The 22,281-nt window shown below is 38.2% G+C and overlaps 1 protein-coding gene and 2 long non-coding RNA genes across 3 annotated transcripts in view; 2 read left to right on the top strand and 1 right to left on the bottom strand.

Annotated features, from left to right (window-relative positions):
* SHQ1 (SHQ1, H/ACA ribonucleoprotein assembly factor) overlaps positions 1 to 22,281 on the bottom strand; it is a 102,030-nt gene that overhangs the window by 58,620 nt on the left and 21,129 nt on the right. The window contains exons 6-9 of the mRNA XM_038565848.1: positions 18,542 to 18,669; positions 8,677 to 8,831; positions 6,821 to 6,874; positions 4,245 to 4,368 (exon numbers count right to left, since the gene is read on the bottom strand). Coding sequence (XP_038421776.1) covers positions 4,245 to 4,368; positions 6,821 to 6,874; positions 8,677 to 8,831; positions 18,542 to 18,669 — 461 coding nt within the window. The remainder of the gene's footprint in view (positions 1 to 4,244; positions 4,369 to 6,820; positions 6,875 to 8,676; positions 8,832 to 18,541; positions 18,670 to 22,281) is intronic.
* Positions 1 to 22,281, top strand: part of LOC111091272 — a 41,289-nt gene that overhangs the window by 5,950 nt on the left and 13,058 nt on the right. Inside the window, exon 2 of the long non-coding RNA XR_005374726.1 lies at positions 13,219 to 13,399. This is a non-coding gene — a long non-coding RNA (uncharacterized LOC111091272). The remainder of the gene's footprint in view (positions 1 to 13,218; positions 13,400 to 22,281) is intronic.
* Positions 368 to 2,022, top strand: LOC111091273. The gene is made up of 2 exons (XR_005374727.1): positions 368 to 423; positions 1,580 to 2,022. It is a non-coding gene; the product is annotated as an uncharacterized LOC111091273 (long non-coding RNA).

Here is a 22,281-nt window from a genome sequence, read left to right as displayed (position 1 = left end):
TGTGGCCAACCTGGCCACACCTGGCCCACTTCCCCCCAAGACCTCTGGGATATTCTAAAATAAACCCCAGGCTTCCTATAATTTCATTTACAACTATTTCCACACTTCAAAAGGCACAAACTTTTGAGTCCAACTTTTGATTTGGTGTCAAATCCAGGCTCTACCAACAAATAGCTTTGTGACCCTGGACAAGTGACTGAACTTCTCTGAGCCTGTCTTCTACCTGCCAAATGGGAAAAGTAATCCTCCAGGATTACAGTATGGACGAAATGAGATAAGGCATCTAAAGTATGGAACCTAGCACTGGCCCACAGGAAAGAGTTACTGTGGCAACTGTGGTTATTATTACTGTACTAGCACAGTAAACCAAGATTCTTTCTGACTCATTTCCAATAGCCCCACAAAGGACAAAGCAAATAGCAAGTATATGTATATATTAAAAAAGATGCTAACCTCTCTATGCTAAATTTAGACTAACAAAACACTGATGATTTACGACCCCCTGGCCCAACACTGATCCCCAGGAGTTTAAGGCAAAGAAGTCGAGAATAATCTCTTTGGCTAAGACTGTAGTACTATGGATTTCAACCAGCCTCCATGGGAGAGGGGAAGAATTACTTTCCTGTCAACCTAAACCAAGAGAAAGGGAGGTTTTTTTTTTTTTTTTTTTTAAGATTTATTTATTTATTTATCATAGAGAGAGAGAGAGAGAGAGAGAGAGAGAGAGAAAGGGGGGGGGGGCAGAGACACAGGAGGAGGGAGAAGCAGGCTCCAAGCCAGGAGCCCGACCTGGGACCCGATCCCGGGACTCCAGGATCGCGCCCCGGGCCAAAGGCAGGCGCCAAACCGCTGAGCCACCCAGGGATCCCCCTGAGAAAGGGAGTTTTAAGAGGGGCCTTAGACAGTGTAACCTACCACCTCTGGCAGTTGTAGGGTACAAAGATTGGTATCTGCCCCACACCTGATAAAAGCCCCCTATCGAGAAGCAGGAATAGGTAGCCTGTGGTGGCTATGTAGAAAGAAGCCTGCTCTGGAAGCAAATGGTACTTCCTGCAATAGCAAAGAAGAGCCTCCTCTCCCCGGTGCTGGCTTCCCAACCTGAGGCAGCCCTGAGATGGGAAAGGGAAGATTTACTTTTTTAATCAAGTTCAAAGAGGACATTTTAAGTACTTAAAAGAGACCCCTATAATTTAAAGTGATATAAAAATTTACAGAATATCCATTATATAAGATAGGTATGTATGTGATATGATATTTATAGGATATATATTCCATCCAGAAACAATAAAAGAACAGAAAGAATGAGTTCAAAGGGAGAACTGAGAGAAAAAAATTAAGTTGTTTCCCATGATGTTCAGCACCTTCAATGTAATAGTTACATTATATGTTCAAAAGCTGAGCAAGAGCAGAGTGAGGAATGTCATCATAAAGATTAATGAAATGCAGATATTAGTACGAATAATAAACCGTATGAAGTGTATAATCAAATATTAAACTATGCCACTTCTAAACAGAATAAAATTTCAAGGCATATTAGAAAAGCTGTTCTCTTTTCATCTCTTTTTTCACTTATTTTCAGTGAGTAACCACAGCTAAGTGATGCTCTCATCAAGGATTCTACCCACGTCTTCCCAAAAGAATGGAACAGGGGGAGGAAGTGAAAGTTGCTCAAGACACAGGACAGAAACAAAAAACAGGGATGATCATGTGGCCTAAGGTTACTGATCAGGGACAGAAACTCCATGCACAAGTACTGTGTTAAGCACTAAAATAGTCCTTAAAGGGGCAAAGCGGGTTTTCTGCCCTTAAAGGAATTTGGAATAGACATGTAGCGACAGTGAGAGATCAATGTACACAGTCCCCACAGAGGTAGAGAAGCGGTGGGAGAAGTAACACAAGATTGAGACTAACTCAAAGCGCGGGAAAGAATTCTTGTGAAGGCTCCTGTGAAGTCAAGGCAAAGCAAATTCATGGTTCTTTTAAAAACTCAAATCTTAAAATAAAATGAAAACTCAGATCTTAGTCAATCTATGATAATGAAATATTCTATAAATTCTGAAGTCTTGATACATTGGTTTTGAAAGCTCCTTCCAATTATGATCAATATTTCTTAAGGGGGAGAGTTGTTACTTTCAAACTATGGAAGCACTGAACTGACCTTTCTCACGAAAAGTGTGATCACATGATTACATTTTGAATTATAAGTAGGCACAAATACATTCTTGGAAAATACTGAATGCTACAGAACTACCCCTGCTTCAATTACAGGGTATCTAAACAAAACGAGATCCTTCAATAGCAAAAATGGCATCCCTGTGCCATCCACCTATACCAACACAGCTTACGACCCACATCCAGAGCTTGTCCTCCCCATAGCTTATGGTATGAATTCTAGACAACCCAACTCTCTGTTTCAGCACTAACTAACCATGACCCAAATTAGCCTCAGAACATGCTTTGTACAGTTTACAGAGACTTCAGATTCTTTTGCAACAGACAGACCTCTGGTGTGTTACCTAAGGTTTGACGTTGCTACCAAGACACAGCTGATAAAAAGTCAAAAGTGATAATGATGAAAAGTCAAGTCTCAATTTCAATTCTCACCTACTAAACTGTTTGAGTAATTGATTACCATGTAATAAGTCAATGCAATCAAATTTATTTCTGGTCATGCAATCACAGAACTGATTACTTTTCAAATGAAAATCCAGAGAACTAGATTAGTTCCCAGAATAAAAAGCAGCAACCATGCGCACGAGTGTGTGCACACTTGCACACGCACGTACACACACACACACACACACACGGGGGTTTTGCCAGTTTTCCATCTGGAAACCATGATGTAACAGGATAATCGCAAACTCATTCTCACTATATAAATCTGTGAATAATGAGATCATCTAACACGACTTAAACAAAAAATTAATTATGATGACATGTAACTCAAGTTCAACAGTCATTTATAATAGGTTGATTTTCCAAGGCAATGTTTTGCAACTCAAGAAATATCTTAGAAGCCAATAAGAAATAACAGGAAAAAAACCAAAGCAGTTTCTTTCCCACCAACAAGATCGATTTTTCAAAGGTAGTAGCTCTGCAATCTTATGAACAACAATTCTTCAAAACAAAATACAGCCAGCCTAATCCAAGTGGATTACTAAAAAAGGTATCTTTCATTTAACTATAATTCATTTTTAGAATTATTATCTGCCTTAAAAGAATCTACTTCAAATATGATTTTTCCCCCTAGGACAAGGTGATAGGTTACACAAAAGTCAAAGAAAAACATAGGTATACTTCTAGAAGGGGACAAAACATTAGAGATGGGATTCTTCCTCTTAAGCCAATGATGTTACCTGGGTGGTAAAGGGAAGGGTGTCCTTACTTTCCCTTCTTATCCTGAAGTCTGAAAACTAAGCCCCAGAAGTATCTTAATCTAAGGACAAAGGAGCAATCAGACTCCCCAGGGAAGAATATAAGAAATGACCATAAAGGATGGAAAGTGATTTTTAAATAAATGTGCCAGAACTAATCCATACAAACGGATGCCACTACCTTCAAAGTCATTACCTTGGAAATTATATACTTCATCCAATGATGCTGTTAGTCACTTTGGAATTTGTTTCAGAGCTCAACATTTTCCACATCCTTAAAACTAGCAAATATTTGTCTTTTCCAGGTTAGATTTGGCAATAGTCAAAAGTCCTCAGAGTAAATGTGTTTTCTTTGGAAAGCCTTTCCTGACATCCCAAGTCCGGGTTCTGTGTCCCCTCCCAGTGATCACTATGTCCCTGGACAGAGTGCTTTTCACTCTATGATGGAATTGCTTACTTATTTGTCATCTGTCCCCCTGGGAAAACTGTAAACTGCATAAAAACAGGGAATATATCTTATTATTACTATTATACCCATAATCCTAGTGTAATGCCTAGAAAACTGCAGACATCCAAGAAATAATGAATGATGCAATCCACTATACTACAAACTGGTTTGGAATACTATGTGAACCTTCTCCACCAACCCTTCCAGCATCTCTCAGGAAAGAGTACCGCACCTCACTTGTGATTATATATCTACAGAGAGGAATTATTACTTTATATACCTGAGGGGGGAGAAGTGATTGAATTTGATTATTTTCATTACTCATTTATGCAGAGAAAAGCAAAACTCACAACATCCTCACTGGCTAAAAACATAACTTTTCCACTCTCAAATTTGCAAGCACAAGAATATCTTTATCTTACCCAGTTGCAATATCTTTATAGTGTCTCTGTAGGCTTTCATCACCAGCTTGAAGTGGCGATAAAGTGGGTAGCACAAAACTCTTCTTCCAAAAGACACAAGGATTTCATGAACATTGGTCCAAGTCTGTGAAGCAGAGTTTAAATAAGTAATCATTTCCATATTATATAAACAAAAGGACACCAAGTAATATGAAGCTACTCTCAATTAAAAACTCTAAGTTTGGATCACCATGAAGCCACGCAAGAGGGAAATACAAAACCATGAAATGAGATTCTTTTTGTATACCTTACATTAAAACACTTAATTGCAGTCTTTGTAATTTCTCATACTTTATCAAGATATCACAAATGCTCCCCAAAAATCACATATGCAGCAGGAAAGTTTTAGAAAGTCTTTTAAGAATTACAAATATGAATCTAAAACACATGGCACTAACAAAATGCAGATGCACATAAAAGACACTGTTAAATAATATACGTTTCATATTTTTGTCCTTTAGGACTATTCAAGATAGTGTAGATGAAAGATGTGGAACTCCAGTGAAGTGCATTCGCAGTCTCCTACCTCTCCCTCTTCTACTCTTTTTTTTAGTGCTTCGGGCATAAGTAATACTTGGTAAATACGTGGTATTTACTTCAGTAATTTGTTTTCACTTATTAAAGTGAAAAGTGACTTCTTGAAAAAAAGTATTTTATATTGAATAGTACCAAACTGAAACCATCAGCAATTCAAAACTTACTGATATCACTTTGTGCAAAATTGTTTATTGGATTTTGAGTAAAACTGTAACTGGTATATAAAACTTAAAATATAAAAAGTAAAACTAAGAGAGAATAATTTCCATGTATGTTAATCCTTAACAAATGAGAGATCTGGTTGAGAATATAGAGTACCTGACAAAGAACAGTTTATAGCTAAAAAGAATTATAAACATTTTTAAAATTCTACCGAAAACTAAATACTTTAATAAGTTTCACATAGCTTTTTATATCTCTGGCAATTCTAAGTTATCTCAAAAACAATAAAAATTTCAAAGTAAAATCATGAATAGGTGAATTTATTCACGTAGATTTTAATAACTGAGCTATGAAATTATTTAGTCACCAACTACTTTGTTTTCAACCTAAGTAACCAAAGCAATCATTAAAAAACCAGTTTTTCCATTATATGCTGATCACAGAAATAAGAAGAACCCAAGTGAAATCTAGAGAGCAGTGCTCCTCCATCTGTAATATGCATATGAATCCCTGGAGACCTTGCTACAGTTTCTGCTTCAGTGGGTCTGGACTGAGATTCTGTCTTTCTAACAAGCTCCCAGCCAAGGATGCTGGTCGATCCACTGGTTCATGGAACATTCTTTGGAGTAGCAAAATTTTCTGACAGAGCTGAATGTCTCAATTCTTGTTCAAGTCTTATCTATTATTTGAATAAACAGCCCTGGATTTTACAATTTAACCATCTCTGTACCTAGGATTTAAAGTGGAAAAAAAAAAATAGCACTTAATTGATGAAGCAATTATCAGTTATTTAAATTGACACTTCTTTTAAATGCTAGCTTTTCTTCCTTCCTTTCTTTTTTTACATAATCTCTACACCCAACATGGGGCTGGAACTGACGATCCCAAGGTCATGGTCATATGCTCCACCGAATAAGCCAGCCTGGTACTTCCCTAAAATGATACTTTCTCAAAGTTCCTATTTATTTATTTCATTTTATTTCTTTTTTAAGATTGTATTTATTTATTCATGAGAGACACAGAGAGAGAGGCAGAGACACAGGCAGAGGGAGAAGTAGACTCCATGCAGGAAACCTGATATGGAACTTGATCCCGGGTCTCCAGGATCATATCCTGGGCTGAAGGCAGTGCTAAACCGCTGAGCCACCCAGGCTGCCCTAAAGTTCCTATTTAAATTACTGTTTTGGTGTTCAACAATTTGTTCAGAGCTAGTACATTTTAAAATATCTTTTGATAAGACTTACACAACTATTTTCTAGGAAAGAGATATAAAAACAATGATTACTAGGAGAGTTATCAGCTCTGACCATACTAATTGTAGGACCTAAGATAAGATATTTAAACTATATGATCTAAGTTTCCTCATCTGTAAAATAGCAGTAATACTTATCTTACAGACTTATTAGAAGGAACAGGAGACTTAATATATATAAAATGCTTAGCACAGTCCTGATGGTCAGGAAATGGCAGCTAGTAGAACTATCACCTAGGTTTGATACCCAACTTTGAGCTCTGAGCCAAAATATATGCCAACTTACAAACATGCTCTAACTCCACCCTACTTGTTCCCCCAACAGACTACATGTGATTCTTCCTCCAAAGGGTGTTCTCCTGCTCCCAAATTCCACAACACCTTCCCTAGCTTCATTTGTATACTATGATTAGTGGAATAGTTACAAATGCAATCAGAATTTTATTAAAGATGGGGGAAATTTTGTATAATAAAGTTTCCACTTTTAGAAGTTAAGAAATTGCTTGAATTACACCCAAAATGAACTAATGGCAAAAGAAAAATAACTTTTTAAATAAATCTAAAAAATTACAACTGAAAATCATACCTCAAACCAGCAGAGTGTGGAACTCAGTTTTCTAATATTCCATGCAGATTCAACCTTTATTTGTTTTGGAGAAAAGAGTATTGTCATTTTAAAGGTAAAGTCATTCTAAAATAAAGCAAATATACCCATTTATCCAACTAGTTTCTCAGGAGCACTGACATACGTTAAGAACTGAGAAGTGTCCATGACTGGAAACAAATAATTGCTTTGCAGTAGCTATCAAAGGCACGTTTCTGCCTACTTTCCTTGGGATTTCACAAAGTAAAGCTTTTCCAATGATAAGAGTACCAGAACATAAGAGCAAATAAGCAGGGGCTTTGAAACTAAAAATTAAAGCAAAGCAAGGCTTGCTCAATTTCTGTCCTTCTCAACTAAGTTACTTGCCTCCCAAACATTCTATAAATAATCTGCCAAAGGACTCAAAGATAATGCTCAAGTGCTGACTGAGGCACTTAAAAAGCTGCTCAAGAATGTGGCCTTTCAGAAAATGCTTATGAGAGAGTAAGTACATTCTAGAGAAGGTCTTGAAGTTGCAAGACTTCATGATGTCAAATATGAGAATAAAAGAATCAAAAATGGCAAATTTTATTGAGCATAACTGAACACTCTCACTCATCTCCTTAAGCAATAATGTGAAGTACTTTCTTTGTCAAAGAACATTTTTTTTTCAATTATAGTATCCTTAAAAGATGAGTGGAAACAAAAAACATTTCCAGCTATATTATGCCCTTGATACATTTATTAATATTCATTTTGGAGTCAAATGCAAATCTCAAGAGTCACCTTTGAAGTTTTCAGAATAATAACAACAGAAAATTTGGCACATATCAAATTCTAATCCTATACACTAATGCTATGATGTTGAGAAAAGCAGATTAAATAATATACATCATGACCCAATTTAAATACACATACACACAAGTACACAATAAAAAACTGGAAGGGAGGTATCTCCTTGTAACACTAGTTATTTCTGATTGGCTGAGATTACAGGAAATTTTAATTATTTTCTTCATATGTATATTTTTCCTTTTATGCTGATATGAATTATCTGTGTAATTTGTAAAAAAGGAAAGCATATGCTCAGCTGGAAAATAACCCTTGAGCAAGTACAATTATAAACAGCTGCAGGGGCACATTAACTGGAAAGACTTTTTTTGGCTTTCCAACCTTTTTTAATCATACAATCACTGATACAGGTAAGGGGACGTTTAGCTCTTCATTTACAAATCAAATGTGGATTAAGAAGAGAGAGAACAAATTTTATATTATTTTTAAAAAGACCATTTAAGAAATAATGTACTTCATAAAAGGTTTTACTTTTTACAAGATTTCTTTTGATAGCAAAAAAGACGTGATTCAAGTTTTTAAAAATGTGATTTACATAGAATTTTCTCAGAAGCAAATCTACCATATAAATTAAAGGACATCTGTGGATAAATGCTCAGATTCCCTTTTTTTGTAAAATGCTATACCTTGTGTCTGCTAATGGGACAGCTTGGACAGAGGCTATAAACAGGTATGGTAAAGTTTACCTCTTGTCAATGTCAAGTGTCATGTGGAAACAGCTCTTTTCTTTGGACAAGCCATCTCCTAAGAGATAATCTTTCTCTACCCTCAGCTTTCTTGCCTCGCTCTACTTGGTAGACACTGATACCCAGAGAGAAGAAAAAAGATCAAGCAAGCATTATGCGTTCACATTGGTACTCACCACCGACACACACATGCAGCTCTGCCAGGAGCATCCCCTGAATTACTAATCACAATGGCTCCTACTCTCGACAGGAGGAGTGATGTCTCACAGTTTATTTAGTCTGGTCACTTAAGCCAACATGCATAGACATACGTGCACTTACATTCCTCTCTCCTTCAGTGACACAAGTTTCATAGCAATATGCCAGCAAGATATCAATCAAACCGTAGTATACTTGGCGATGAGCTCTCTTGTCCAGTAGGTAAGATTTATTGACAAATTTTCGCAGCTGGTATTTCTCTTCTTCAGAAAAAGATACTAGGGGGAAAAATGCATTTCAAAATTAAATGTTCCATTCAGTTTTGTAAAACCCCCAGTGTGAAGGATTTGTCAAAATTAGAACTTCGATTATAGAAACTGAGGAGTTAACTCTGAATATAGAGAGAACTTTTAAATTAGACTTCACAGTTTTATTAAGGGCTGTGTATCTGCTCAAATATCTATTCCTTATTTCTAGGATCCCGCTTTTGGCTATACTCTCCTGTATTCAAGTCATCTAAATCCTGGAGCTGTTTACTTTAAAATAAAAAGACAGTATAAGAACAGAAAAAATAATAGCTAAATAAAGCACGCCATAAATACCCATTATCCATTTTGAAAGTTCTAAACAAAGAAATAGGAATATTCCCACACTATAGTCAACATTAAGGGCAAAGTACTTATTGATATTCTTTATACACAGGAACAAAGTGTTACATCACACATATTTGAAGAGGGAAGATGGTTCTTTTCGACAGTGTCTTTTCTTCTTTGGCTTGTCACCCTGTTTCCATCTTCACTGTCAGCCTTGCCCACACTAATAACCTAGCATATATCATTTCACATTTTCTCTATTATATAATGCTATACAGACACAAAAACATATCAAGGGAATTTATATCTTCCCCCCCACGCACCCCGCCAAAGAATTTGATTATTTTTCTCCATCTAGCCTACCTCACTCAGTATTTCTGGCAAATCTCTCCAAGTCAATTGGCACTTAGCTAATTTTTGTAAAGGAGTAGAATATTCCATGGTGTAGTATGCTCTATCCAACCACTCCCCCTACTGATGGGCATCCACTATGCTTCCAGTTCTCTGCCCCTGTTAATGACACTGCATAAATGTCCGTAGCACATGTCCCTGGATACTGGAAGCTTTATTTCTGATAGTAAATTCCCAAGAGTAGATTCACTGAGCTAAAAAGTGCATCTGTTTTTTAAAAATACTTCATTTAAAGGCTACAACTCTCCTTCTTTTTAATGGTCATGGACACAAGTTCTCTTTCCTACACACATCCCTCACACTCAGCAATAAATGTAAGAGCTTCTCCTACTCATTTCCAGTTTAACAGATAGGAAGTATCCGTGGTAGGAAAAATTCTAAGATGAGACCCACTGAGTCCCATCGCTTGAATGTGGGCAGAACCTGTGACTTGCTTCTATCAAAAAGAATATGGCAATGGTGATGGGATAGTCACTGTCATGATTATATCTCATTAAGAGCAGACTGGAGCCAGAGGCTTGCCGATGGTTTTGAAGAATTACGATGCCATGATGTAAGAGGGCTGTGTGGCAGGAAACTGAACGGGGGGGGGGGGGGGTGCTCTGAGATCGAAGAGTGGCACAGCAATTGAAGTCTGCCAACTATTATGTGAGCCTGGAAAAGGACCCTTACTCCAGAAAAGAACATAGCTACCAAAACATATTTAAAAAAAGAGAGAGAGAGAGAGAAGATACCCAAATTTACCTATAGCCTTATAAGATACTGAGCTAAGTAAGCAAGTCCAAGTCCTAAGCCATAGAAACTGAGTAAAATTAGAAGAGTTTCTAATTTGTGGTAATTTGTTACACAGCAAGAAAAACTTCATACAGTGATTTATCACTGTTACTGCAGTTAGTATTTTTCTAACTGCTGAACTTTGAGCATTACTTTATAGATGTGTTGGCAACCTGTGAATGAACCATTTAAATGTGTTTTGCCCATTTTTTTCTATTGGATGGCTTGTCAAATTTTTAAGAACTCATAATCATAGATATGACCCTCATCATACCTCCAAATCTATTGCATTCTCCCAATGACTTTGTGAAATCTTTTGCCAATGAATTATTTATTTTTTGTGTAGCTAAATATGTGCATCTTTAAAAAAAAAAAAAAACAGACTCTGGATTTACAGCCTTCAATAAGGCTTCCTCAACCCCTGAATTGTACATGAAAGCCTCTCAGCTTTTCTTAAAATTTATGATTTCCTTTTAAAAATATAAGTCTTTAATCCATCTGGAAGTTACTTTTTTCATATTTTAAGATTTCGGTTAATTCCAGATGAATAGTTAATTGTGCCAACACAGTCTGGTCAGTAATCCATCTTTTCCCACTGTACTGAACCACCAACTTTGTAAAACAGATATGTTGCTTTTCTTGCTAAAAATTACCTCCAAGCATTTTCAACTTTTGTGATTGTAAATACAACATTTTCCCCCATTTCCAGTAAGCTATTGAGAGGAGAGAGAAAATATTTCTTTTCACATACCCTCTTAACCAATGTTTGGCTACCCAGACCAAAAAAACTAAAGTCCTTAATAAATGCTAATAAGAAAAAAAGAAAAAGTTTAGGTCAACATTAGTAAGGTAAGCAAGTGTGAGACTAAAGTTCCTTCTAAGTTTCCTTTGATGTCTATAATACAGGTAAGCTATCAAGTTATCTATTTTTTCACATTAAAATATAAGCATTATCAGTTATTACCATACCTGCAAAGTAAAATACATCTGGTCTTAAAGCAAGATTTATGGAAAGAGTAACAGCTAACCACACACAAGTACTCAGTTCCTGGCCAGTGTGAGTAAAACATGGCCTACTATTTGTCTTAGAGCGATTTCCAAAGAAACTCAACCATCTAGGTATTTTAAGTTACCTCTAAATAAAGTGTTATCTCTCTCTTACTTTGCAAAGTAATCCTTAATTTTCCTTCCATGCCGTATCAATCACCTTCAAATTCACTTAAGAAAGTTTTTAAGCCCAATAAAAGAGGAGCATCTGGATTTCAGTTTCAGTGCTTCCTATCAACCTCCTTTCAAAATAACTTTAAAAGGTTCTTTCTCGGGGCAGCCCCGGTGGCGCAGCGGTTTAGCACCGCCTGCAGCCCAGGGCGTGATCCTGGAGATCCTGGATCGAGTCCCATATCAGGCTCTCTGTGTGGTGCCTGCTTCTCTCTCTACCTGTGTCTCTGCCTTTCTCTCTCTCTGTGTCTCTATGAATAAATAAATAAAGTCTTTAAAAAAAAAAAACACTGAATATGTATTAAAAAAAAAAAAAGGTTCTTTCTCCAGGGTTTAGAATTGCCCATTATATTTAGGTAAGGACAGGCTAAACTGCTAACCAAAAGATCCCAAAATACAGTGGCTTATATAAGAAGTTTTTCTCCCACGCTACTATTCTGAGTGAATGATCCAGGACTGGTGAAGCATCAGCATCTCCATTACATGACTTCCATCTATGCATTGAAGAAAGCTGCTGCGGGTTTTTACCATTTTCTAACCAATGGGAAAGCAGAATGGGACAGCAAGCATCTGCTTTCTAAATGCTCCAGTGCACATAGAACTGCCACTCATTTCCCATCATCCGGGGCTCAGTCACATAACTACACCCAGTGGCAAAGGAGGAGAGAAAAGGTGGTCACCCAGGGCAATCACTCCTATACCCAGCTCCAATTCAGGAACCCTCTTAGGGGAGGAGGACTAATAAAAGACACCTGGCTGTCTGTGAAGCTAACATTTAGATAAAAAATTATTAAATCACCTTTTTTTTTTTAATTTTAAGTAGGCTTCATGCCCAACATAGGGCTTGAACTCATCATCCTGGGATCAACAATCACACACTCTACCAACAGAGCCAGCTAGGCACCCCTACATTGCCTTTTCAGTATTCCCAGATCACCCTCTTGATACCTAGCTACCATCCCTTTCTATCTCTACTCAACAAAAACTGCCCTTCTGCTCCTCACAACTGAGTAAAAAAAGTTAAGAGAGACTATGATTACTGACACATGCTGGCCCCTTCTCACAGAGTTCCCCTAACCCACTTCAGTCTTCTCTTAGGAGACTTCACTTTACCACAGCTTCTTTTTGTTTAAAGGCTTCCTTCCAGCAGTTTTTACCATCTATCCTCTGGGGAAAAGAATCTTAAATACAGTCATTGGAAATTACTAGAAGCAATATTCCTTTACTCATTAAAATTTACTTAGTGCAAAAAAACAGGTCTTGAAATATATTCATTTAATAATTTTTTCAATGATGTTAGAAATTTTATGATTAAAAAGTACGAGCAGAACAAAGAAATATATTTGCACAAGCATTGCTTACATAAATGACAAATAACTATGAAAATGCATTTACTTCATTTGCTGGCCATAAAAAATGTGCGTGTGTGTGTGTGTATTTTTTTTTTTTTTTTTTTTTAAAGAGGGAGAGAGAGGGGCCGGGTGGAGGGAGAGGGAGACTCTCAAGCAGGCTCACCTAGTGTGGAGTCAGATGCTGGGCTCAATCTCATGACCTGAGCTGAAATAAAGAACTGGACACTTAACCAACTGAGCCACCCAGGTGCCCCAGAAATGTGTATACTTTTTTTTTTTTAATGATTTTTTTTAAAATTTTTTTTTATTTATGATAGTCACAGAGAGAGAGAGAGAGAGAGAGAGAGAGGCAGAGACATAAGCAGGCTCCATGCACTGAGAGCCCGACGTGGGATTCGATCCCGGGTCTCCAAGATCGCGCCCTGGGCCAAAGGCAGGCGCCAAACCGCTGCACCACCCGGGGATCCCGAAATGTGTATACTTTTAAACTTAATGCAGGTAGGTTCAGGTAAAGCATTTTTTAAAGACTAACATTTGGAAACAAAATTAATAAGACAAAATTAAAGGGCTCATATGAAGATCCCTTAAACAAAAGTTCTCAGTTCAATTAAAGCAATCTGATATAAGGAAAATGTAAGAAGGAACATACTCACTCCATGAAGAAAGCATACCTAACAAAGTATTTTAGTCCTTTAGTATTTCATAAGGTTTAAGGCAGTATTTACCTAGGCATAGTTTTTGAGATGTTTATTACTTTAGCTAATAAGAAAATGCCAGGTGTTCATGATGATATTCTCACTTGAGAAAAGCCTTTAACCTAGTTGATTAATAAGGACTTCTGCTTCCAGATAATTCTAAATCATAAGGTAAGCATGCCCAGAACCATTTAATAACACATTAACTCATCTAAATGTTTACTCCTTCATTCTTAAATAGTCATCCCTGCATATATGCTTCATAATTTGTAAAGGCTGACCTGGGAACTATAGGTTCTGATGCTCCATTACACACAAGTAAGGGCTTTGGCATAATACAGGTCATTGTCCTGACTGTAAATATAAGAAAAGCCTACTTAAATGTGCTCTTCTGAATTCTTGGATGCCAGGTACCCCCTAGCCTTTCCTTACAACAAACCACCTTTTTCCGAGCGTTTCCAGTCCCATTTTGCCCTAAATAGTTCATTAATAATATACAGATATATCTAAATTCTGAAATTCGAGCACAGAAACCAGAGATAATAATAATATCAACAAAATAGGAAATCACTAGAGAAACCAAAAGTCTGGGCTCCCCAAGGCCTTTTTTTATTGGAGTTGTAAATCCTATCAGCCAAAGAGGAACTTGGGAAGGTTTGCACACAATCAGGTCTAACCAGCAGCAGCAATGGGAAGAACTACAGAGGCAGTGCCAACAATACTTGGATGATTGCCACCATGAGTAACATTTGTCAAGCATTTGTATGACTTAGCTACACTACAAAGCAGCTCTGCTATATAGTTCACAACATTTCAGTTAATTATACTTCTATAAATAATCTACAGTCAAACAAAGGCAGCTGAAAGCTCAAATCATTTGGGGAAGAAACTGGTGCCCTATCAGGATGCAAAAGGCCCAGGGCCACCTCCCAACATTAAAGACCCCAATCAAAAAAAAAAAAAAAAAAAGACCCCAATCAATATGTCTGACGACTGACTGTAAAGGGGCTTCCTTCAAAAGGGAAAGTGACCTTCTTACTTCACTTATAATATTTTCTAGTTCTGTTACTTTTTTTTTTTTTTTAATTTTTATTTATTTATGATAGTCACAGAGAGAGAGAGAGAGAGGCAGAGACACAGGCAGAGGGAGAAGCAGGCTCCATGCACCGGGAGCCTGATGTGGGATTCGATCCTGGGTCTCCAGGATCGCGCCCTGGGCCAAAGGCAGGCGCCAAACCGCTGCGCCACCCAGGGATCCCTCTGTTACTTTTATATCATCCCTTCTCTCTTAATCCCCCTCCCAAATATCTGTCTTCCATGGGTCAACAGTGAAATAATCCCAGAACTGGCTCCTCTCAGAGGAATGCTAATCTGTTGATTGTATTGTATACTTTCTGGAAACAGATCAAGGGAACCCAAAGAAAATGTGCTGCATTCAAACCTCTAGCCTAAATGGGTAGCCCTGCAGTGCTACAACTTTCAAAGCTGACACTGACAGTTAGCTCTACAAACACTGAAGAACTCACTGGTGCCAAACAGGATGTCCCTGTTAGGAAGTTCATTGACTAAAAATGTTATGTGGTGTCACACCAAGAAACCACGTGCCAAGACTCTCGGGCTGAGATTAACCACTGAAAGACAACATGGGAAATGTGGTGAGTCCATCCTCATGAAACCAGAGCTCAGGGGGAGCACAGCATTTTAACACTTCCATTTAAAAGCCTTTAGGGAGGAAGACTGGGATCATTGCTGAAGATGTTAATAAAAGTCTCCATGTTGTAACTCAGGGCTACAACGAAAGTGACAGGAATCACCATCCAGGCAAAGGCAGGGAACAAAGTTCACCATCCAAGCCTTATCTGGAATTCAAAACAATCTAGCTTACTATTTTATGACCAGGAGGAATCAAAGGTAAGCCCTCACCTGCGCTGTTGTATCTGCCTGGCAACGGCTGATGAGGGAGCATAAAACAGAAAACACCCCACTGCAATGCCAAAAAAAAAGGAAGGAGACTCAGGAGGCAAAGAACAAAGAGGAAATGAAAGGGAAAATACAGCAGTAGCACACTCCCTGAGTAGGCTCAGGACTTCAAGGTTTATTTCTTGGCTGATTCCTTTCTCCCATATTGTAATCTGGTTTCAACACACTTCAACTTATTTTCCCAATTCCAGGTGTCTCAAATACTTGAACAAGGGAAAAGAAAAGAAAAGAAAAGAAAAAAAAGGCAGGCAGGAAGGAAGAACAATCTCATTAACAAAAGCTTTATAAATGTACAAAAATTTTAATTTCACAGAGAAGCCATTCAATTCCTGGCTCTCCTGTCATTGATTTTACTCTACAATAATAATCTCTAACATTTACGACATGCTAGGGATTTTAAGTATGTCATTTCATTCAATCATCAAGACAATTCTAGGAGGTAGGCAGGTATAGAATTTTGGCAGCCACCCAGCAAAGATGCCAGATCACACCACTAGCCTGTGGTGCAGCAAGGCATTGATGCCTGAGCCCCAGCTTTAGTTCTATCCCATCCTTAACCCTATATTTGGCACACATGGAAAATGTACTTTCTGTACAACACAGCGCTCAACTTCTACCTTTAATCACATGTCCTTGGTATTTTTAAAGGTGATATTTAAAATGAATCTCCACACTAGGTTAGTGGATAGATACATGCCCCGGGTTGGATGAAGATGAAGGGACGGGAGGGCAGATGAATTGGCTTACTCTTCTTTTACAATTACACACAGAAAACCAACCTAACACAAAGGCTCACTCTCATAGAAAATAGGACCTAGAACAAGCCACAACTGAGCAAAGTAGAGCAAGTTAGAATTTGAACCAACTGGAATGCCTTTTCTTGATTTTTAGGGCAACTAGCTCACCCTTGTGGACAGAAAACTTAACTGCACACCACCTCATCAAAATACTGCGCTAAAATTGGGAAAACTGATTCAGACCACTAGATAACCTCAATGACTCCAGAGTGAGCAAGCTTTCCAAACAGATCTACATGACATAGATAATTAACTATACTGTTTTAGCAATCTTATACCCGAAAATTTGTCAATATAACGTGGGAAGTCTCTGAAAGATTCTTAAACTGAAATCAAACATAAAACCAAGGATTTGTTGAAAACAATGTAATGAGTCATTATTTATAAATGACTTTCTCTTCTGCAGTAGAGTCAATTATCAAAGATTAAAGTAGCAATTTTTCAATCTGGAAGAAATCATATAAGCTCTTAATAAAACTTAACTACGAAAATATCGACAGCAATATTTATTTATTCTCTAAATATTCACTGCATACTTAGTATATAGCAGGCACTACATCAGACAACAAAAACAGGGCAAACGACAGGCTACTGCATTACTACACAGAGAATCAAAAACCATTCTGCAACAGACCTATAGCTACTTCAGGCTGAGTGGCCAAAGAACACCACTACAGAAAACTGTAAATGACCTAAATGTCCACCAGTAGTCATGAGCCCAAATGTTCATTTGTATATACAACAGTACACGAGGTAGACACTAAACCCTAGGTAAAAACCCTAAGTGCGGATATGGAAGATGAACAACAAAGAATACAAACTGGAGAAAGCAAGGGAAGAACAGACTGCACAGGAGACTGTATAAACTTCTCACAGCAAATATCGAGATGTGGGTATATGCAGTAAAAACACCCCAACATTGTTAACAGTGAGTACTTTCAGAAAGGGGAGTTTGGAGTGAGGAGATTTTATATTCCAATTCATGTATATGTTTGTGTATTCCTTTCATTTAAACACTGAAATTTCATTTTTTTTATTTAAAGATTTTATTTATTCATGAGAAGCAGAGACATAGGCAGAGGGAGAGGCAGGCTCCCTGCAGGAAGCCTGATGCGAGACTAAATCCCAGGACCTGAGCCAAAGGCAGATGCTCAACTACTGAGCCACCCAGGCGCTCCTGAAATTCCATTTTTAATACAGAAATAAAAGCCAAATCAGTATGACTGAGCACGAGCCTTCTATTTTTGATCTATCCAAAACTGTTAAAATTCTAATGTACAGAATTAACATTCTGAAAAAACTGGGGAGGACATATCAAATTCATTCAACAGCCTAAAGGGAATGAAAACTAGATCTTTTCCACCATTAGTAATACTCAAATGCCCTTACCAGAGAGGAATGTTCAAATCTTTTTAAGGTTTCTTTATTTGAGAGTGAGAGAGTACGCATGTACACGCGCACGCACACACACACATGCAAGTTGGGGAAGGGGCAAAGGAAGAGAATCCCCAAGCAGACTCCCTGCTGAGCACAGAGCCAGCCATGGGGGCTCCATCCCACAACCCATGGGATCATGACCTGGGCCTAAACCAAGAGTCATATGCTCAACTGACTGAGCCACCCAGGTACCCCTAAATGTTCGGATCTTTCAAGCAGATTACTCAACTGCTACAAATGTCCTGTGTGCTCATGTCCCTAAATTTACTTAAAAAATAAAAATTTTAAAAAGGACCTCAATGATTCAAAACTAAAACATACTTCAAAAGACTGTTCCAAGACAATTCTAATCACTGAGTAGCATTTTCCAGTCCGGGGTAAAGATTCCATTTCCAAAATTAGCAAACCAAAATAGTATCTTCCCTCTGAGGCAATTAGAATTGTGTACTTAAGAACAAGGAAGACGGGATCCCTGGGTGGCGCAGCGGTTTGGCGCCTGCCTTTGGCCCAGGGCGCGATCCTGGAGACCCGGGATCGAATCCCACGTCAGGCTCCCGGTGCATGGAGCCTGCTTCTCCCTCTGCCTGTGTCTCTGCCTCTCTCTCTCTCTCTGTGTGACTATCATAAATAAATAAAAAATTAAAGTATAAGATCTTTTAAAAAAAAAAAAAAAAAAAAAAAAAAGAACAAGGAAGACGGTAAACAAATGAGCCTAATTTTGAGTTTCTTACCTAATGCAGCATGATTTTCTTGCTCCTGACTCTTTCCCAAAGAGGCCATCATTTCTGTATATGTATCAGTCCACCAAGGATTATACTTCAAAACCTGTTCAACAGCCTCATCTTCAAAAAAGTCAGCTCTAGAAAGAAAACAGTGAATAAACTTGTTACATAGAACCGAGCTGGTGGGATCCCTGGGTGGTGCAGTGGTTTAGCGCCTGTCTTTGGCCCAGGGCACGATCCTGGAGACTCGGGATCGAATCCCACGTCGGCCTCCCGGTGCATGGAGCCTGCTTCTCCCTCTGCCTATGTCTCTGCCTCTCTCTCTCTCTCTGTGACAGTCATAAATAAATAAAAATTAAAAAAAAAAAAAAAAGAACCGAGCTGGTTTTCACCTTTTTAAATTTTATCTTAACTCATCACATTTGTACTAGAAATATAGGTTATTAATTCAAAGTACAGATCAATGAAACAAGCACCATATTTACTTTCTCTGTGGTTATTAGTCATCATAAAATGAAAACCATGCATCTGACTAAAGGGATATCTGATACTTCTGCTCTGTTCTGAAGCAAGGTGCCAGTCCTCCCCTGAAAGCCCATCCTCTGTACTGCAGTGGCATGGGATGAAGCAAATCTGAACATACAATGGACTGGAGAACCTATGCTAGATTTGTAAGTACCACTTATTTAGGTAAAGTTACAACGAAGAAAACAAAAAATTTTAACTCCACCAAGCAAAGAAAAATAACCATATCAATAGGAAATACAGGATACTGCTACCCACAAAAAGGCTACACATAAACACACATACACATTTTTTAACACGTGCTTTCATATTTTTCACCAAGATACAATTTCTCTGACATAGCTCTGCTAATCTTAGTAATTTTAGTCTTTGCTTAAAATTATTTTTTTAAGATTTTATTTATTTGTTCATGAGAAACAGAGAGAGAGAGAGAGGCAGAGACACAGGCGAGGGAGAAGCAGGCTCCATCCAGGGAGCCCAATGTGGGACTCGATCCTGGATCTCCAGGATCACGCCCTGGGCTGAAGGTGGCACTAAACTGCTGAGCCACTGGGACTGCCCTGCTTAAAATTATTGAAAAAGAAAAAAGCAAGAAAAAGAACAGAAAATTTTCCTGTACTTTACTTTCTCATTTAAAAAAAAAAAAATTAATTGAGAGAGAGAGAGAACAAGAGAGAGAGCACGAGCAGAGGGGAGGGGCAGAGGGAGAAACAGACTCCCAGCTTGAGCGAGGAGCCTAATGCAGGACTCGATCCCAAGACGCTGGGAGGGCAACCGAAGCCGAAGGCAGACACGTAACCAACTGAGCCACCCAGGGGCCTCTACTTTCTCAGTTTTATCTTGAAAAATAACTGTTATATTCAAAATATACTCCTGGAGGTCATTCATTCACAATTATACGACCCTGCATTCAAAGTTGAAAACTGGTATTCAATGGAAGAGAGTGACAAAAAGTATTAACTCTTGGAGAAAAAAATTATTTATAGTTCAGTTAATTAGAAACTCAAGAAATTGGATGATTTCATAAACTGATCTTCTGGCTGAAAGTTTTGTCAACTGAAATATTTTTTCTTTCAACTGAGATAGTGAAACCTTTCTAAAAAGAAGTATCACACGTAACCCACAGAATTCTTCATATGTGCCAAGCACTGCACTGAATGGTTTTCACCCATTATTTCCTTGAATCCTTACACCACCCCCAGGGGCACAAGAACTATTAACACTCCCATTTTATGTGAGTGGAAACTCAGCGTCAGAAAATGTGTATATCATGGCCAAAGTCAAAGAACCAGTAAGAAGTATAGCCAGGATCTGGACCCAATTAAGTCTTATTCCAGAATCCAAGCTATTAACCAGTATAAACATTTCATTTTTATGCTTAAGGAAGTAAAAGTACATAATGGACAAAACTGAATAGCAATGATCTTGAAATGGTAATTCTCAATATCAATTTTGTCATTCGCACGAGAGAGATTTCAAGAATATAATACCAAAAAATGGCTAAAATGCTAAATAAGTCAACAAAAAGTACTGACTCTCTGCCCTGTTCCAACTTCATTTTGGGCAGTGGGATTATGCCACTGACAAGACATAGGCAGTCATCATCCTTACGAAACTTACAGCATCATGGGAGAGTCCAAAAATCACAAGTGCTAGGTAATTGCTATGATTTAATAGTACAAGCAACTACAGCAAAGTGAAACTGGGACAACAGGAAGGTTGTCTCTGGAGAAAAAACTATCTAAGCCAATAGCTGAATTATAATTAACAGTTAACTAGACTAAGAAGGGTGGGAGAAAATACTCTGACCTGAAGGAATAGTTAGCAAAGGCTAGGAAACAAGAAAGCATATTTAAGGGGGAAAAAATTTGAGAACAGCTGAAAATATTATGCTACAGTTAACAACAACATTGTTAACAACCACATCAAAAAATCCTAGAGGATTTTTATCCCCCCAAATAACTGAACTCTTAAAAGCTTTTGCATCGTCTGACATTGCTATGTCTTGGAGTATCACTCTCACTGCAGTCTGGAAAAAGGTCTAAAGGAACAAGCCCCTAGGCACAGAAATCATGCAGGCCTAGAAGAGGGTAGCAGCAATGGACAAGGAGCTAAGTGGATGGAGCCAACCTACAGCCAGAAGTTAGAATCTTTAGGATGCAGGAGTAAAGGGAGACAGAAATCAGGGTTCATGACCAGCATTCTGGCCTGGACAATTCAGTAAACAACAGTGCCCTCTGATGAGACAGGAACATAGGACAGGAACAGAGATGACTGGAGATATAATGACTTTCACTTGGAACAGGCTGAGTTTGAGAGGTCCTTGTAGGACATACAGAGACTAGAGCAATAGGCAGTTAGCCATACAAATCTGATGCCCAAGAGACACACATGCGAATCATGAGCATTTGGACAGTGACAGAGGCCAAGATAGAACACAGAATTGCCCAGCAAGAACTTGCAGAGTGAGTAAAAAAGGACTCCAGACACTGGAGCACTGACAACATTTAAGGCAAGAGTGGAAGAGCCCATCTGAAATGAAAAGAGGCTAGGTTTCTCTTAGAGAAAAGTGATGGGGAAGAAAACAACAAACACGACTTTGTAAAATATCTCTACTGTCTCCATGCCCTCCTTCCAAAAAATTCAAAATGTGTAAATGACTCCTTTGAGTGAAATCTCACAATATAGTCCCAATAGTTTAAAATGTGATGGTTTATTCTTTATACTGTTCCTGGTTTAAGAGTTTCGCGAACAAGATCTGAGGTTCATCGAACGTTCCACTTTACAAAATAAATTTATTTTCAAGCTTTTTAAGTGTCATTCGTTCAACGAGCATTTACTGAGTGCCCTGTACACAAGCAGCATCAGGGAGATGAAGAGAAGTAAGGCACTCCTGGCCCACAACTTAATGGGAATGGATACAAACACAGAACACTATACAATCAAGATGAGCTGTAACTTGGGAGCACCGAGGAGGGCTTCCTCTGCCTGTCTGGGAAAGAGGGTGCCAGGAGATGACAACAGGAGCTCAATCTTAAAAGAGAAGTCAGAGTTATTCAAGCAAGGTAGGGCAAGGGGGAAAACAGCTATCAAGGGAGTATCACGAATAAAAAGTGTGCAAGAAGCACTATAGTACATACAAGTGGAGAAATACTAAAATTCTTTACTGCTGCAGTGTAAAATGTGGACAGAGAGGCAAAAGAGAAGCTCCAGAGGCAGGTACA

Source organism: Canis lupus, chromosome 20 (genome assembly GCF_011100685.1).
Source record: "Canis lupus familiaris isolate Mischka breed German Shepherd chromosome 20, alternate assembly UU_Cfam_GSD_1.0, whole genome shotgun sequence".
In the NCBI taxonomy this organism is placed as follows: Eukaryota; Metazoa; Chordata; class Mammalia; order Carnivora; family Canidae; genus Canis; species Canis lupus.
This window is presented reverse-complemented; position numbering and strand designations above follow the sequence as displayed.